We start from the raw sequence: 18775 nt of genomic DNA on the forward strand, positions 1-18775 counted from the left end.
CAGTCTAAAAGACTGCATGTGCAACTGAAAAAATCCTTATGTACCACTCAAAGCTGCAATTTTAAAAATGGGCAGCTTCCATTAAAAAATGAAAGAAATCTATTTCAAGACACTACGTAGAGATCAAAAAAATCTAGAATTTTAGTAGAAGCTGATCTTTCTAAAGTCATAGCCACTTAATCTTTAACTATCCTATAAATACAGCACACTTCCAGCATGTAGGCAGAAAATATTAAGCATGAACACAGACTGTTTGTTATCACAGTGGAACCATTCCCTAAGATCACTATAGAGTCAGAGGAACATTAGTCCTTCCAAACGGTGATTCAGACACAATGAATCACATGAAATTGTGATTTTACAACAAACCCCTAAACATGGTCTCCAGCATTTAGCAGAATGCTTCACCTCAAAAACACAGAGCTGTTTAGGTTGGAAGGCATCTTAAAGATCATCTAGTTTCAACCTCTTTGACATGGGCAGAGACACCTTCCACTAGTCCAGCTTGCTCAAGGTCCCATCTAACTTGCCCTGAACACTTGCAGGGATGGGGCACCCACAACTTCTCTGGGCAGTCTGTGCCAGTGTCTTGCCATCCTTACAGTAAAGATCTTTTTCCTTATATCAAATCTAAATCTGCCTTCTTTTAGTTTAAAGCCATTCCCTCTTGTCCTATCACTACGGGCTTTTGTAAAAGGTCCCTCTCCAGCTCTCTCATTGCCCCCTTTAGGTACTGCAAGGTGCTATAAGGTCACCCCAGAGTCTTCTCCAGGCTAAACGACCCCAACCCTTTCAGCCTATCTTCATGGGAGAGGTGCTCCAGCCCTCTGATCATCCTCATGGCCTCTTCTGGACTTGCTCCAACACGTCCACATCCCTCCTATGTTGGGCCCCCAGAGCTGCAGGTTGGGTCTCATTATAGCAGAGGGAGAGAATCCCCTTTCTCTCCCTGCTGGCCATGCGGCTTTGGATGCAGCCCAGGTGCAGTTGGCTCTCTGGGGTGCTGGGCCATGTCAAGTTTCTCATCCACCAACATCTCCAGGCTAATCTGTACCTTGTCATGGTAAGACTATGCAAGAAAGTTTAGATTTAAGATGCTAAATTCTGAATGTTCATCTATAAAATTGTCCAAAATACAAAAAACTTGTGGAAATTAACTTGTTATTCTTCTCAGAATTTGTATTATACCATGGTAGAGGCACTACTGAAAAATGAGGAAGCTGAAGAGGCATTAAAGGGTAAAAAAAAAAGTAACAAAAAATAATCCATCATTCTTTTTTACTTGATTACAAGCCGGAAAGTCAAGGCAGTTTCTGGTTTCCCCTAAACAATATGAAGACTTACCCAGTCTTGTTATTTTACTAAGCAAAAAGCTAAGTTTATCAGTTCCAAAATTTAATTATCATGAAAACAAGAAATCCATCTTAACCATTTTCAGACTTCATTCTGATTTGGATACTTTCTCCAGCTGACAACAACCCATAACTTGTCAGTTACCTTAAGCACCATAAACAACAGTAGTAAAAACAAGCACAGTGCCTGGCTTTGCACTTGGTGATCATGTCCTCTTCTCAAACTGGGTTTAAAAAGACTGAAGCATGCCAAACATCCATTGGCAAAGAAAATACTGAAATAAGTATCTCAGCTCCACAGAAGGCAGAGCTGATGCTGATAAAATCTGACAGTTACTGTGTGAAACAGGATTGTGCACACAGAAACTCTGCTAAGTAAGGCAGCCCACTACCAAACAGTAACACCATGGTAAACATTAGCTTTTCTCCTGTAAATTTTTATTATCTACTAAGATTAGCGCAACAGAGATTACTGGTCTAGCACTGTTAGAAAGCAACACACAGACAGAATACAGCCTTGTACTGTTTTCATTTACCAGCTCCCAACTCCGGTTTCACACTGTCACTCTCCAAGCAAAGGCAAAACTAACAACTAACGTCTCCCTCAACACACAAAGTAGCAGAAAGAAATTTCTTTCTTCAGGTTCTGTGAGTGAAAAGCAGCAACAGTAGAGTTAATGCAGCTAGTCTTCACCTGAGTGAATTATTATGGGCAGATATTTTTCTGCAATAGAAAAAACCTGCAGCTTTTCTGTGACTAAGGCAAAGACACTTGATTCAGCACAATTTCTTGTGGCTGATGTAGCTACTAAATAGTTGTAGAAAAATTTAAAGGGAAGGAGGGAAAAAGGACAGCAATCAAGTGGCAAGTAATTCACTGCCCCAAGTTTAAAAAAGTAACTTCCCTGTTATTTTCCCCACAATCAGTTTCATAGAATCTACCATTGGCTTTGACTTGCCTGGAGGCAGCAAAGTACCACAATTCATGGAAAGCACTGCTGGCACCGGTATGAAACCAAAGAATTTTAGAGAAAGTTTATTGTCATGCTGATTTACATGGAAGTTTGTTTGTTTGTTTTCCAGAACTAATGCATTTTTAGCATACACTTCAAAAGCTTTAGAAATCATGTAATAAACACTTTTCAAATTGTTGAGAGGCCCATGACCACCAGTGGTTGAGCTACAGTTCTGTGCATGAGGGCATGTTTTCCTGAACAGAAAAAAACCCCCACAAAACGCAGAGAATCCAGACATTTCCCTCCATAACATGATACAAAATGAAACAAAAAAGATTATACTGAACAGGGTTAAAAAAGCACTTAGAGATTATTCTCCTTGTGTTTTGCTTTAAAGAGATACTGAAGACTTTTAAAATGTAATTTAAGAATAAAAGCAGTATATACTAGAATAGACACAACTATATGTGCCCAGGTTCTGCTATGATAAACTGGAGTACTTCCCTTACTGCTGGATTTAGCTGTACCATCCCACATCAGCAGAAGGCTAGGGATGTAGTCCTAACAGTGTCATTACTGTTTCATCACATTTCAGATTTCTGCCTGTCACCAGAGCCTGCTCCAGTTAAAGAAAGATTATGCTAACCAAGGCTGGGATCATGTACCTTCAATGTAATAAAAGCTGGGGTACAAGTTTTAAGGTTGTGAATCCTATCGGGCTTTGCACTCCAAGACGTAACAGCTATTGAACTACTGACTTAGACAAAACTTTAAATGCTCAGAAGCATTACCAAAGAATATCTGAGAAGTTTTAATTCTACCACCTTGAACACCACAGCAGAATCATTGACCTCGTCAGGCTGACCCTATGAAGGACAAAAAAAGCATGAGTGGTTTCCCATGACACAGCAATCCAGTACTTGCGTCAGAATTCATGTCTCCTCCTTGCAGACTACAGCAATACAACTTTTGTTCCTGATATGTTTCTATAACCAGCCCAACCTCACAGGAAAAGGTGAGAGTAACTGCAGCACTTCTGAAAGAAGACAGGTAGAGTGAAATTATACTGTGAGACACATTTGACCCATTGACTGCCCATTGAATCCCCCTGACCTCAGCCGAGACTGGAGCTACGCTGTTTATATCCAGCCTGTGCCAGGGCACAGGATAAAGCAACAGCTGCGAGCCCTCTCTTGGCTCAGCCTCAGGCACCCATCTTGCTGTTCAAAGGTAGCCTGAGGCTAAAGCAATTCACATCCCTCCTGAAGTGCATGGCAAACAGAGCCTACCCTGTTAAGAGATTTCACCTGCAAGCGGCAAACCACACTGAGGCCCTCCTAAGGAAGACCCTAAACCTATCTCGACTGCCAAAGTTCAGCCACATAACACCCCTGCAGCTGCTCCTCCATATGCATGGCAGCAGCAGCATGCCCTGAGTATCTCCAGGTTTGCAGCCAGAGTTTGAATTTGAGGCTTGTGATGCTGACTCAACAAAGATATTGCATGCATCCTCCAAACACAGCTCCACACACCCTCTCCCTTTCTGCAGTCCCTGATCACAATGAGGCTTTCCTAGGATTAGAACACCAGGTGAGTATTGCAGGAGGAACTGTCTGAATGCATAATTAATGCACTTCAGAGACGGGGGAGTCAAGATATTCAGGACTGACTTTGGTGCACACTGGCCTGCATAAGGGTATAAAATGCTGGCAGAGACAGGGCCAATAGATTCCCAGTGTTTCAAGCAGCTTCCAGGTGGAGCCCCCTCCCAGCACGGAAGCCTGCAGCGTATGTCCAGCCTACAGATAGGAAACACTGACTTTTTGACAGGTGAGTAAAAAACACTAAGATCCAGTCACATGTGGAGATAACATCCTAAAGCAGCCACATAGGTGCCTTGTTGCTTTGGAATTGTGAATTCTCTGAGGCCAAAGACCGTTAACCTGCACTTTTCTAGCCAAATCTGCTTATATTATAAGCCTTTAGACATAAACTGTTGACCAAATCTGAGACTAAGTGGACCTAGCGACACCTAAATTTCTCTGAGTTTAGAAAGCAAGGGGGTCTCACTGAAGTTCATAACTGGAGAGACCATGACCCTATTGCACTACTATCTGTTTTAGATAGAGTTATTTACATGCTGCATTACAGCAGTATTTAGACACTGAATTAGCAATAAATCAAATAATAATCATGCACATAATCACTGTATCCTACTTCTTGTTCCTGGCCAAGAGCCTTCTCTTTACTACTCTGACACAAGTCCATCTTGAGGAAACCAAAACATCTCGAGTTCTCAATTAGGTTTTGCACAAGTCCTTACACATCAGAAGAGCTTTACCTCAAGGCAAACCAGGAACATTAGTTACTTTTTAACTAGTAAGTATGTGCAAGTGTAATTTAACAATTAAAAAAGCAATGTATGATTACACTGATAAAATAAGAGCATGACTGCAGAACATAATATGAGCTACCACATATCTGCCATAATTTGTCTATTTTATGGGAGGATGGAAATTAAAGCAGTGTCATTAACCCACATAAGCAAACACTTCCTTCATTTTTCTTTGACCTAATTTTGTGACTTCAGGTCTAAGAGAAACAATTCTTAAACCTATGAAGAATATGCTACACATAGCACAGCAAGACTGAACAAGCATGCAATCACTGCAAAGGAGATGAGCAGCTGGGAGCCACTGAGAGTCAACTCGAAATGCAAAAAGGCAGAACTGGAGATCTGCTTACCAACATCTCACAGTCAAATGGCAGAGTAGATTCTTTCAGAGCAACTTAGGAACTGTATGAAAAATATGTTCACATATAATTCTTTAAAAAAAAAAGTGACCTTTAGAATTAGTGGACTGGTATGCATAGCCAGCACAGTTCTTTCCTCCTGTCAGAGGAAAAAAACTACATCAGAACAGCATTCACTGATAGAAAGAATTCCAGAAAATGCTGCAAGTTTTATTTTTAAAAAAACAATTAAACAATATTAAAAACAAACAAACAAACCCCCCAAAAGCCCAAACAACCAAAACACACTTTAACTGCAGTGTTTTCAAGGGCTGTGTGACAATAATTGGTCTTCAAAACTCAGGCAGTTCAATAGATGCAGTTGTTCCTCTCTTCAGAATAATCCTAAATGTTCAAATTTTCGAAGTCATTTGTAATGGTTGTAATGGGTGTAAAAGCATCTAAGTCTATTTAGTGAAATTCAATAAGACTTAAAATCACACAATGAAAAGTATTACTTGCAGAGTAATAGCAGAAACACAATTTATATTGTATTCAGAGAGATGATTCCTTGTTAGCTGATTCAACAGCTAAGAATCATCTGACATGCTTCTGGCTACAAAACCCAGTCACACAGTCAAATTCTGAGGAGCCTTCTCAAATTTAGTATTTAAGTTCAGGAGGAAAGAAAGACAAGAAAAGAAAATGGACAGCTGTAGGCTGGGTTGTTATATGGTTTTGTTGGGGTTTTCTCATGCAAGGAAGTTTCATGCACAGGAAACCTGGGAAAAGAAAGAACTGCACTCTTTTTCCCTTATCCAGAAGTCATGGCACAGAAATGAGTCACTTCACATAGACAGTACATACACCTATTCATAATCTCACCGTGGAACAATGGAAGAAGCCCAAATTTGCATGGCTAGTATCAGATTTTTAGAGATGCAAACCGCTTCATTCAAAGCTTCAAAAAAAAGGTAGGACTTACACTGGGTTTGGATTGTTGGTATGTCCTTCCACATGACCCATCACAGCTAAAAATAGATCTTCCAAAAGGAGAAGTAATAAAACAGAGTCTCTCTCCATTAGAGAGAGGTTCTCAGTTTCTTCTTTTTGTTATTAGTATCTTTCTCTGAATACAGTCCTGACCTTGCATTTGGTCTATGGCAATACACCAAAGAAAATTCTGCCTATTTATGGTCATTTATTTGCAGGTTCCTAAGCCCGTTCAGCTGACATTAAAGGAGCTACTTCACAGAACATATGCAAGTTGAACCGAAGTGAAGCCTTTCAGGTTACACACAGAAAATGCAAAAGGGTTGACACAAAGCCATTTATCACAGCTGACAGTCTTGGGATATGTTGACTACAATGGAGAGAACAAGGGGTAATGAGTTTAAACTGAAAGAGGACAGGTTTAAGTTAGATGTTACGAAAAAATTCTTTTCTTGGAGGGTGGTGAGGCACTGGAATAGGTTCCAGAGAAGTTGTGGATACTCCACCCCTGAAGGGTCAGAGCCAGGCTGCATGGGGCCTTGAGCAATCTGATCTAGTGAACGGCATCCCTGCACAAGGCAGGGCAAGGTGGAACAAGATGATCTTTAAGGTCCCTCCATCCCTAACCTTTCCATTATTCTGATTATGAAAATAATGGTCTCCACTGTTAAACAAAAACATGCAAATCTCTGAATACCAATAAGCATTTCTGAAAGAAATGTCGGAAATTGACCCCAGCTAATATCATAAAAGCAAAATACGCCTCTTGAATGCATCACGTCACAGCACCTGAGATGTATCATAACACAAAACCAAAGCCTACAGAGGGTGAAAGCAAGGACAGATAGCCTGGGAGGAACACAGAGAAATTGTCCGAGCAGCCACCAGGGATCAGGTTAGGAAAGCTAAAGTGCTGATAGAATTAAATCTGGCCAGCGACATCATGGGCAACAAGAAAAGCTTTTAGAGGTATGTTGGTGATAAAAGGAAGATAGGGAAATATGATGTGTCTCCAGAAGGAAACAGGACACACGGTTACCCAGGATATGGGAAACACTGAAGTACTCAGTAACTTTTTTGCCTTGGTCTTCACTGGCAGATGCTCCAGCCACACCACCAGAGTCACAGAAGGAAAAGACAGGGACTGGGAGAATGAAGAACTGCCCATTGTAGAACAGGAGGTTTGAAACCATCTAAGGAAGCTGAAAGTGCATGAATCACAGAATTAATCAACCAATCACAGAATCAATTAATTAGGTTAGAAAAGACCTCAGAGATCATCGATCCAGCTGTGTCCTGTACTTCACCAAAAGCAGCGTGGCCAGCAGGTTGAGGGAGGGGATTCTCTCCCTCTATTTTGCTTTTGTGAGACCCCACCTGGCATGCTGCATCCAGCTTTGGGGTTTCCAGCATAAGAAGGGTGGGGACCGCTTTGAGAGGTTCAAGAGGAGGACTATGAAGATGATCAGAGGGCTGGAGCACCTCTCCCAGGAAGACAGGGTGAGAGGGCTGGGGCTGTTTGGCCTGGAGAAGAGTAGGCTCCGGGGAGACCTTATAGCACCTTGCAGTACCTAAAGGGGGCAATGGGAGAGCTGGAGAGGGACCTTTTACAAAGGCCTGTAGTGATAGGGCAAGGGGGAATGACTTTAAGATGAAAGAGGGCTGATTTAGATTACTGTGAGGGTAGTAAGGCACTGAAACAGGTTACGCAGAGAGGTTGTGGATACCCCATCTCTGGAAGTGTTCAAAGCCAGTCTGGACAGCAGACAATCTGGTTTAGTGGAAGGTGTCTCTGCCCATGTCAGAGGGATTGAAACTGGATGATCTTTAATGTCCCTTCCAACCTAAACTGTTTTATGATAGTGACATATAGACTTGATTGTATCAGGCTTGTTACTGTCATTTAAAACTGGCCTCACACACTTGGATATAAAAGGACTACAATACGGGTATATCACAGGGTTTTGTTATCAGAATATTTGGTTTGATGTCACAATGCAGAGCTTTGCTGGAGACACCTGAAGTCGCTCTAGATGTGCAGTACCACACAGACAAAAAAGATCAGGTCCCAAAAGCTCTGCTGTTGCACTAAAGCAGCACAATACCCAGCCCAGCCTCTCATCCACCACCTTCCTGTTCTGAAGATGGTTGGTTTGCTTCTCTTCATATTTTTGTATTCTGTATATATATATATCTCTTGAGATTTAAAGCAAATACACCCCTAGCCACTGAGTGAGCTGCATGGGAAAAGAAAGGAAAGATTTTAAGTATTCCTCAGAAAAACAGCAAACCCTGCCTGCTGAAGTAAGCATCAGAGCGCTAACCCTTAACTCCACCACTGCTCACTGTCACACCCAGAGGCAAAGATCAACTGCAGCAGGAAGGTCTGATGAAGCTTAAGAAGTTATTGCCCTCAACTGTCATTCCTGTCAGAGACTGCACTCCCTGCAGCAGAGTCAGCAAGGGAAGCTGTGACTCCAGCTAAGCTACACCGGTACCACACTGTATATTATCCTAAACCAGTGACAAGTGTTTACTGCACCTGATACACTCAGCCTTCGGGCTGAAGAAGTTGAAGCACCCCTGCCAATTCTGAAGTGGGGACACTGGCCTTCTGAGGGCAGAGGGTTTCAGGGAAAGCAGCTGGGAACAGGCAACAACGATTCTCCCAGTGGGTGCCAGAGCCTGAAAATTAGGATCCAGCAAATATATTTCCTCCTTCCCCTTTCACAGTGAAACATGAAGAAAAAGAGTTTCAGGGACAAGAAATTAGGGTTATGTTAAGAGTGGTTCAACTATAGTACAGAAATAAGCAGGACCCATGTTTCAGTCTCTGGGCTCACTCCCAAGTCTTAGCTCTGGATGATGACAGGTCTGCAGAGAGCACGCATTTTGGGGCTGCCTTATAACACAGGATATTGGTTATAGAAGTTCATACATAGCAAGACAGCAGAAACAGACTTCAAAATATTCCCCCTATACTCACAAATTATCTGACAGTTTCCTGGATTGTCAGAGGAATACTAATTAATCTCAGGTCAACATTTAGCTTTATTTCTCAGTACACCGGTCTCTCTCTAGGTTGTCTTCCTTTCAGCTGATTTTCATCCTGCTGACTGTAGTAACTTCTAAATGCTGTGGTCAAATGGTCAAAGAAATATTCCAAGCCTCAAAACAGACTACTGAACATCCCTCATGAGGGAAAAATATAATCAGCTACAGAGACAGGATTTCATAAACCAAAATGGGAACATCCAAAATCTGTGTAACTGTACTTTGTACACTCCTTCACTTATTGCTGTAGCAATACCCTGTTGTCTGGCACTTGAAGCATTAAGATTTGATAAAGTTTTGAGTAGACAAGGAAAAAAAACCTACATTTTTTCTATCTAACATCACCTTAACAGAGGTACAGATCAGACATTTGACTTTGACATGATGTTTGCTTTCTTAGTACATTCAGAACAGGAACATCCTTTGCAGCTATAAATCACTCTACCTGTAACACCACTATAGCCAAGTCACACTCACCTTTTCACTGTGTCTCTCAAGCTGTTTCTGAATGCACTGCAGTGCCTACAGTTTGATTTTCTCCATGCGATAATTCTGAAGAAACTTTAAATTCTCAGTTAGCTCCTAGGCTCACTGTTCATAGGGAAAATTGCTTTTATTCTCTGCAAAAACACTTCACACTAATGGCCTGTACCCGGTTTTATTCCAAAAATATTACCTTTCTTTCTTCTCACAGATACAGTCAAGCATCCTTGTTGCTCCTCTACTAGGCAGATATCATTGCCCATTTTTGAAAACCATAAATTACTTTGCTGACAGCTTGTTTCTAGCACACAATGAGCAAAGAAATCTTTCTTTTATCAAGCTCTTACCTCACAAGTTTTAAGTTTGCTCTCACAAGTGCTGTAGTTCCCCCTCAACACAGCAAAACCTTAGAAAGTTGAGTGATTTCTTAAGGTCAGGGTCATCCCTACATTACCTGCAGGTCTGCAATACCTAACTAAAGGTGTAAGTCATGCTTCCATTCATGCTAAGATTTCAAATGATGGGAAGTCAGTAATGGCTACAATCAAGGAGAAACACACATATACTCTGATTATGGAATATAAGTGGGTTTTCAGCACTTTTCCCAGTGTTCTACTGAAAAATCATCCACCAGAAAACCTGTCTGAATACAGGAAAGAGGTTTCTGTGGATCTTTTTCATTGCACTCTGTCCTTAAAGTTTGCTGATTTTGTCACAAAATGTACTTATATATTCATACCAAGTACGGTAGGTAAACTTGCTTTGGAGGGGGTTGTCTAATGGCTGAGTAAATGACTACAATTTCAGACACAGTCAGGGAAAAAGGCTAATGGATAACATTTTTAACAAAGAGCCATAGATACTACTCACAATGAGATGGTCTTTGCTGCTCAGTCATTAAGCATTAGTAGATGGTTAAGGTTCCACTAGCAAACCAAGAGATGGCAACAGGCAAGCATCTCTTAGAAACCCCCCACTCATTACAAAGCAAGAGGGACTGCTTTTCAAGGCTCTGCCCCCCAGCTACAGAAAGTAAATATACACTGTAAGAGATATCTTCAGTATGGGAAACACCTGCTCAGTATCTTACCCAGGCAGCAATAAAACTTCTTCGGATTTTTTTCTTTTTAAAGTAAACACATGGGAACTTCCTGACACAAAGTTCATCATGAACCATAGGAGCGTTCATATTAAAACTTATTCTTAACGATGTTCTTCTTAAGAACTGAATAGATGCCAGCAATCCCAGGCATACATAATCCAAACTAAAATGTTGTCTCCCTGGCTGATCTCAAATCGTTGCTACTGGAAAGAAATCCACAAAAAGACTATTTTTAACAGTCTCTGGAACAATTCCTGATTATGGACTATTCAATTAGTTTTTAATTGACAAAATCTGGATATAAGAGTGTTGAAGGTGTATCCAGTAAAAAGAAATTTTACTATTACAAAATAGTATTAAATAATGAATTAAATAGTGATAAAATGATCTTGGTCTGACAAGATTACTTGAATGCAAAAATCTGCAAAGTTAGGGCACATTCCCAGAGAAGAGGCACTCACTTCAGAATGCAGCAATTTAAGAAAACCTTTTAAATAGCTGTCTCAGCTTCTCAGTACACTGCACTGCAGGTGTGTGCCTAATACATTAATAGCGCTATTAGTAGAAACGGAGAAATAATTTTGCGTTGGTAGGTACCTTATTATGCTTACCTTCAGAAGGGCTATAAAAGAAATTGCTAGTTTGTGTAGCAAGGCACACAAAGAATATATTACACATTTGTCAACCTTGCTAGCAGAGATATAACAAAAACACCGACTGAGAAAAAAACAATGACAAAAAAGGATGTGAGGTTTCTCAATATTTGGGAGACTTACTGGGATGAAATGGACTCATAATCATATGAGAATTTAAAATAAGACTAAAGTTTTAAGAAATATTCTTCAACACATCTCATGAACAAAACAAAGTTCTTATGAAAGATGAACATCAACATGGACTTAAAGAGTACTTTCCATCTTTGGAGTCTGTGAATTCCCTGCATTTCCTAATGCTGGCTCATACAGATAGGAGAAATATGTATGTCTGCATGCCAGCAACAGGTCCACATACTCACCTTGATTCGTTTATAATACCTATTGGCTCAGAGGCTTCCTCTGTGTGCTCAAAAAGCTCACAGCTCTCTGCCATAGTGCCCAACTAGTCAGGCATTTTTGAGTGAAGGGACAGTAGCTTTTTTTTGAACCATCAGACACCTGTTAACAGCTGGAACCTGAACAGGGTGGGCAATACCCACAAGTGTTCCTCGGGGCCCTTGTTCAGAGCAATACTGGATCACTTTGTTCACATACAAGCCAATTTCACAGTCTGGAGTGAGAGTGGGTGAACATGAAGCCTCTAGCCAAGCCAGATCAGAGGCTGGCAAGCCACCCCAGGAGGAGCTCTGCTACGCCTTAGAGCTCTTGGTACTGTAGGATCCACAGCTCTGCTGGGGCAACGCACCGTGGTGACTCAAGCAGCTTCTGTAAGAGCCTGAACTTTTTTCCCAAACCTTCTCCTCCTCAGTGTGCTGGACGCATTACACCAGGATCCCTTCGCACCCATTTCCCTGTCCCCACACCTCTCGCCAAGAGCCCCGCTCCCCCTCTCCGGCACCGCCCTCACTGAGCGCTCCGCACTCCTGCCGGCTGTGTCCCTGCACGACCCGGGAGGGCGGCGCGGGGCAGGTCAAGCCTGAGCCCCCGCCCCGCGTCCCGCCTCAGCCCAGCCCGCTCACCCGCGTCGTAGAAGGTGTCCAGCACCGCAGTCTCGCCGAAGTCCAGCTCGCCGAAGTTGACGGTGCTTAGCTGGGCTCCTTCGGCCTCGCAGGCCCGCAGCAGGCACTGCCGCGCCCCGGCCTCGGGGCTCCGCGCCCCGGTGCCCGCCTTGGGCGGGTCGTTGAGCACGTACACGGCCCGCAGGCAGCGCGGCCGCGGGGCTGCCGAGCCCAGCTCCGCCGCCTCGGCCTCTGCCGGGCCCCCGGCCGCCAGCTCCGGCTCCGCGCCGGGGGGTGCCGGCTCCGCGGCCGCGCTGCCGCCCGCGGGGTTGTCCATAGCGGCGTCGAGGGACGAGGGGAGCGCGGTGCTGCCGGCAGGTGCTCAGGCGGGGCCGCGTCCCATCGCGAACAGCTGGGCAAACTCCGGGTGAGGCGGCTCCCTCCCTCCCTCCTCCTGCCCGCGCTTCTCCCCGCGGCCGGGCGGGCACGGAGACGGGACGAGGCGAGGCGAGGCCAGTTGAAGGCGGCCGGCGCGGAACAGGGCTCAGCTCAGCTGGGCACCGCCCTCCCCGAACGAGACAGCCCGGGCAGCCCAGCGCGGAGCCCGGCTCCACCCCGCCGTGCCTTCCCGGGACAATGCGCCCGCTCCCGTCGGCGGCACTGAGAGCGAGCGGCGCCGTCGGGCCGATCGCGCCTCGTTTATCATTTGCCCTGCCCGCCCCTCGCCGGCAGCAGCGCCCCCGCGCACCGCCCGCGGCTCCGCTGCCCGTGGAGCGAAGGCAGCTGCTGCCCGCTTGTCTTCCCTCTGCTCCATCGCAGCTTCTCCCCTACTGAGCCCCCTGTCCCAGTTGTTTACACGACTTTGACCACAGATAGACTGTGTCAGAAGTTTGGGTAATAGTTCATCCCTAAATTCCTTCTCTTAATAATCTCCCACGATCATGACAAAATCAGCTTCTAGTAGCTCTGTGTCAATTCCTGGCTTCTTTATAAGACCAAAATTAATTTTGATTTTCTAACACATTTTTCTTACTAGCTACCCTGGTGATGGCAGCCTGGGGTTTGGCACTGCTACTGGTCCAGGCACTGGTGCATGTGGCAAGAGAAATGAAGAGCTGGCTCTGCCTGGATAATTTTGTATCTCAGCCTTGTACCCCAGCTGTCAAAAGGACACCACACCAATACGGAGACCACAACCAGCCGGCAATCAAGGGAACAGCGGAAAAGCGCAGTCCTCCTGCAAATTTGTGTTTGAAGTAGTAAACCTATCTTTTTCATTTTATTTTCCACTCGTGGTGACAGATGGGGTTTTAAACAAAGTGTCTTCACCTTTTGCTGCAGTGTGAAGAATATGTGGCTACCAGAGACAATGATTTTACCCCATGCTGTAATCATAGAGAACTCTTAAGGTTGGAAAAGACCTCTAAGGTCATTGAGTCCAACTGTTAACCCAGCACCACCATGTTCACCACTAACCATATCCCCAAGTGCCACACCCACACCTTAACACCTCCAGGGGTGGTGACGCAACCCCTGCCCTGGGCAGCCTATTACAATGCCTCACCATCATTTCAATGAAGTAATACAACAAAAGCAACAATCAAAGGCTTACAGCATGGTATTTTCCTCTCTAGGTGTCTGGCTGTTTGGGATTAAAATAAATTTATTTAGAGAATATGAGAAATGCATAGGCTTAATTGTAACTTGCTCACAACTTAGCACAAATAGGCCCTGCATGAAACACTATAGGTGGGCTTGAAATGAGCTCCCTTTGTCAGCATAGCTGGCTCAGTAGGGGAGGAAACAGAGAAAGAGCAGATACTTTCAAATAAGGGCTGAGACCTTGGTACCCAGTAATGCAAAAGAGGTCCCAGGGCTGCACCAAGTCAGAAGATAAGAGCAGTTAATGGCCTGTCCATGTGAACATGGATAAAGAATCCAATGAGGTGTTGGATGATCCCAGACCATAAATTTCCAGTGGATCAAGAGGTGCATGTGGGGGCACTTGTGAAGATCTTGTGCATGAACTGTGAGGGTATAAAGGCCCAGGGATTTCTTTATTCGGAGTTCCTGTCCAGGGTCACACAGCTCAAGCTAGAATAAACCAAGTCTGCCTCAAACCCAGTATCTGATCTCTGCAACACCAGGGTTTAGTAATAAGAATTGCAGTAGCCAGTATTTTTAAGAAACACTCCAACATGAGGATACCATAGTGCTGTGCAGTATTCATGTTTGCTTAGTGGCTCATAAGGATTTTAGAGAGAATGTGGATAAATAATTTAACAGGCAAACCTATTTCTCATTTTGGAAAGTTTGGGGCAAATAAACCTTGGTCCACAGCTTGGGGGGTGTGTTTGTGCTTTTTTGACAGAAGCACTAGAATATGCAACTTCGGAGGAATGACGTGGCCACCAGAGATCTTCCCCATTCCTGGCAGCTTTCCTCTTTAGGCAAGAGTAAGCTATTGTGTGACATACCAAGTCTATTAGCCTTGATCCAGTAATGCACCAATTACCTGACTTACTAGGAGAAAAATCGAAGTCTGCATTTAGAAGATAGTCTATGTGCATATTGAGCCTTCCATCAATAAAAAGCACTAGCACATAAGTTTATGATCCTCCCCAATACCAATCCTACTTTGTACTTTTTGAATTATAAGAAAGTTTGGTTGAACAGCTGTTTTTAAAAAGTGAAAAGTACAGTGCTGTCAAAATTAAGGGATTATTTGCACAGGAAAGCTTTTCTCTTATTCAAAAACATTCTCAGGCTTTCAGCAAGTAACATGCAAAACACCGAATTGTAATTTAAGGTGTTTAGAACAATATATGCATGGTGTGGTGCTTTCTGTAATCTTGAAAATTGTTTTAGTGTCAATTTTCAACAAATAGGCTGGGATTGCTTAGTGGGATGCCATTGAGACATAGTAAGTAAGTCTTTTATGCCTTCCAGAGATTATAAAAATTTAGGTTGTTGTCTTCAGGTTTCATTTTGCAGTTTTTATCATTTGTTACTGTTTAAAATTACTTGTTAAATAATTTTCACTTGGTCTTGAAACAGAGTGATAGTCTTTTAGTAGATGTTTTACATGATGATAAATTAGAAAAGGATATTTTCACCTTTTCTGAATTTTATTTATTTGTCTTTCAAACAGTATCCTCAGACACTTTCCCTAACAATCATTGATTTTCAGTAGTTTACCCTGGTGCAACTTGTTCAGAGTTTGTATGCTTTCTTTGAAGCTAGAAACAAAGAGCATTTTTAAATGAAGAAGCTTCATTTTATAGGCGGTGACTGTGTCTTCAGAAACTGTGGTTCAGTGCTGGTATGCCTGACATTTCCACTGAGCAACAGTATCTGCAGATCTTGCAAGTCACCTGAGTGAGAATAAATAGGAGATTGAGACTTTGGGGTATTTGAACTGTTTCTTTGCAAACCAAAAAGTGTTACATGTAGAAGAAAAAAAGGTGAGTCATGCAACATGCTTCTTTTTGGGAAAGTGGTCCAGGAATGAGGTTATAAAAAGAGCCACTCTGTCCCTAGAGTTGCCCATTTGAATGTCCAGGCCAGAAGTGAATATTCAGCTTTAATATCATTTTTCAAGATTTTCTGCCTTTACGTAGAACCCAGCCTAACAAAACCAAGTACAATTCGTGAAGTCAACATTTACTCTTGTACAGAACTGTAAAGATGATGACACAAATTCCTGTCAGCACTCTGCACCTGTCAAATCCATTTAGGGCAGACTATTAATTACCACTTCTGCAAAGAAAATAGATGTCCTTGAAACCACCTTTTTTTTTTTTTTTTCATTTTGTAAATCCCTGAGCAGAATAACTAGGCTAATGGGAAGTGAGTCCTTCCTTTTTTTCCCAGGGCCAAAATCGTTCAGTTCAAACTGTAAAAGTATATAAATTTCAAACTGTAAATTTATATGTTTGACTCCACAGGCAGATGTGCTACCTTTTCCCCTAGTGCATATACAGCTAGAGCTTCCCTTTTTTAAAAAAGAAAACACAGACTAGGACTGGTATCATAAAGGTCAGTCTGCAATTTCATTGCTCTCTGACATTTTCACCTATGAAGAGGCTCCTCCCATTTTATGCAGAGTCAGGGAAAGCCAAGTTCTCTTGGCTCAGGTAAGTAGTAAGTAAACCAGAAGACATCCAGGTCCATGGGGAACCTGCAGTTTTGAGCTGTTCCACCGAAGTGCAAATTCACCTGGCCATGTCCTGGCAGTATTTCCTGAAGGATACCCACCAGCACAGTGTCCAGGGCACCCATCACACCTGGTGCAGAGATACCTAGAAGTCCATCCACAGGGACTTGGCACTGACCACCTCAGTTATGGGCACATCCTTAGCCACAGCCACATCTCCCATGCCCTTGTGTCCCAGGCAGAGAGCCACAGCTCAGGCAAGCAGCATCATCCTGGACAATCTTCCCCCCCGAGGAGCTCCATCAGGATGACAGCTGCCTTGCATGAACATGCATCCAAAAATTCTGTACCCTAGATGTGAATTTTTTTCTGTATTGTGAATATCAGACATTAGGGAAAATATTTGGATGTCCAGATTGTTTTCTGGCAAGCCACTGTACCAACTTTCCACAAGATAACGCAATTTGTGGTGTTCACACTATTCCAAGCAAACATGCTGTTAATGGATCTTTTGGTGTTACTGCTGCTAGTGTGCTGCCCCATTTATTTTCATTCACAGTGAGCAGGTCTCCAGGTAACCCTACAGATACTGCTGTCATGTGATGACAAGGAAAATAGTTGATTTCTTTACTGAACAGTAAGAATTTTTTGACTTTTTCCTGAAGTATGGATCCAGACAAAAGATATTTTCATTTTCAAGGTCAGTATGTAGAAACTTTACTAGCTCTTAAATAAAAATTCTGTGAATTCTCCCTAAGAAACTGCTTGGTTTTGTTCAAAAGTCAGATTAAAAATACTAACTCTGTATAATGGAATCTCAGCAACAGCGATAATTCTTAAGAAAAACTTTATGAAGATGACTTTAAAATGCTATAATGCTTTCAAAGTTCACTTGCAGCAAAGCACGCCTCTTTTGCAAGGGGGGAACTTGGATATCTGAGAGTCATGTGAAGTCAAAACACCTTGGCCACCAGATCATCATTGGAATTGGGTTCAAAGATCTCAGGGATTCCTCCTGCTTTTCTTTCAGTGGGCAGTGTGAGACCTCACAAGCTCATTTGGCCTGATGAAGAATGAAGGCAAAAAAAGTGACTGCTGGGTCTAAGAACATAATCCCCAGCACAGCTTTCTGTCCAGACCCACTGTTTTGCCCAGAGAAGCACGTTGCACACAGCATCTGCTCCTCACCACCCCTTGCAAACAAAGGACAGAGTGACATCTTGTGTGACAGATAAGGTTAGTCAAAGGGAGATCGTTCTCTTTCTTTGCTCTCTGCCTGCCTTGGAGAATATTAACTTTATAGATATGCCCTGTGTGCTCACATGCAAACAGAGCAAAGTGTGATCAATTCAAAATTGGCTTTGATACCAATTTCCTAATCTTCTTTAGTTTTTGGTACATCTGGCACTCCAATCAAAAATCCTTGCCTTTGGATTTTGTGTAGTTATATGTCAAGACTTTGGGAGCAGGGATGACTAAGTAAAGCAAGGTAGCAGTGAAAATATTATGCAGGTATTCTCTATAGCTTCCATAAAACCAGAATTTCAGTTAGAGATGAATGCCTGCATTTGAAATAATAGAATAAACCAAACCAACAGACCACCAGAAAATACCATATCAAAGTGAAGGAATAAAAACCCATCCAACCTTTCCTGAATCTCTGTCAGTGCAGAACTCACACTTTCTGTATGTCTGATAGTTGGCATTGTTTACAATATTTCTTTCTGGCAGACAGCTAGATCATATCAATTACACAAGACTTGGGCACATGCATTTATAAAGTCTCGTTAAAAACTGTATTCTGATTTAGGTACCTGTGGCTCTCTAGACTTTCTCACTCAGTTCAGGAACTGAGAAGCAAACAGCCAATTTCGAGCCAGAAGTTAAGTTCTCTAAGATACAGCTTTTATTAATTAATTATTATTTTTTATTAATTATTATTTTTATTAATTATTATTTTTATTAATTATTATTTTATTAATTATTATGTTTTTATTAATTAATTATTAATTAATCAAACAGAAAACCACTTATCTCCAGTTTTCAACACATTTCAAATAACTTCTAGTTTGTATTTCAGGGGGGAGAAAATCAAACCGGACTCCCATCCATAAAGACCTCCCTTAGACCTTGAAATTTCTGAACCCCTACTAATATGATTAATGTTAGAGAAAACCTCAAGAAAACCTGGGGAAAAAGAAAACTTCCAATTTAGGAGAATGGAGTCTTCATCTGCCTGTCTATAAAATTTTGAATATTAGTATTCAAGTACTAGGTATTAATAAATAACAA

At 42.5% G+C, this 18775-nt stretch overlaps 1 protein-coding gene across 1 annotated transcript in view; it reads right to left on the minus strand.

The window, feature by feature from the left end:
- The window catches only part of MAP3K15 (mitogen-activated protein kinase kinase kinase 15), an 85230-nt gene extending 72311 nt beyond the window's left edge, over positions 1-12919 (minus strand). Inside the window, exon 1 of the mRNA XM_048287284.1 lies at positions 12349-12919. Coding sequence (XP_048143241.1) covers positions 12349-12664 — 316 coding nt within the window. The 5' untranslated portion in view covers positions 12665-12919. The remainder of the gene's footprint in view (positions 1-12348) is intronic.
- Positions 12920-18775: the final 5856 nt, after the last annotated feature.

This window comes from Corvus hawaiiensis, chromosome 2 (genome assembly GCF_020740725.1).
Source record: "Corvus hawaiiensis isolate bCorHaw1 chromosome 2, bCorHaw1.pri.cur, whole genome shotgun sequence".
Taxonomy (NCBI): Eukaryota; Metazoa; Chordata; class Aves; order Passeriformes; family Corvidae; genus Corvus; species Corvus hawaiiensis.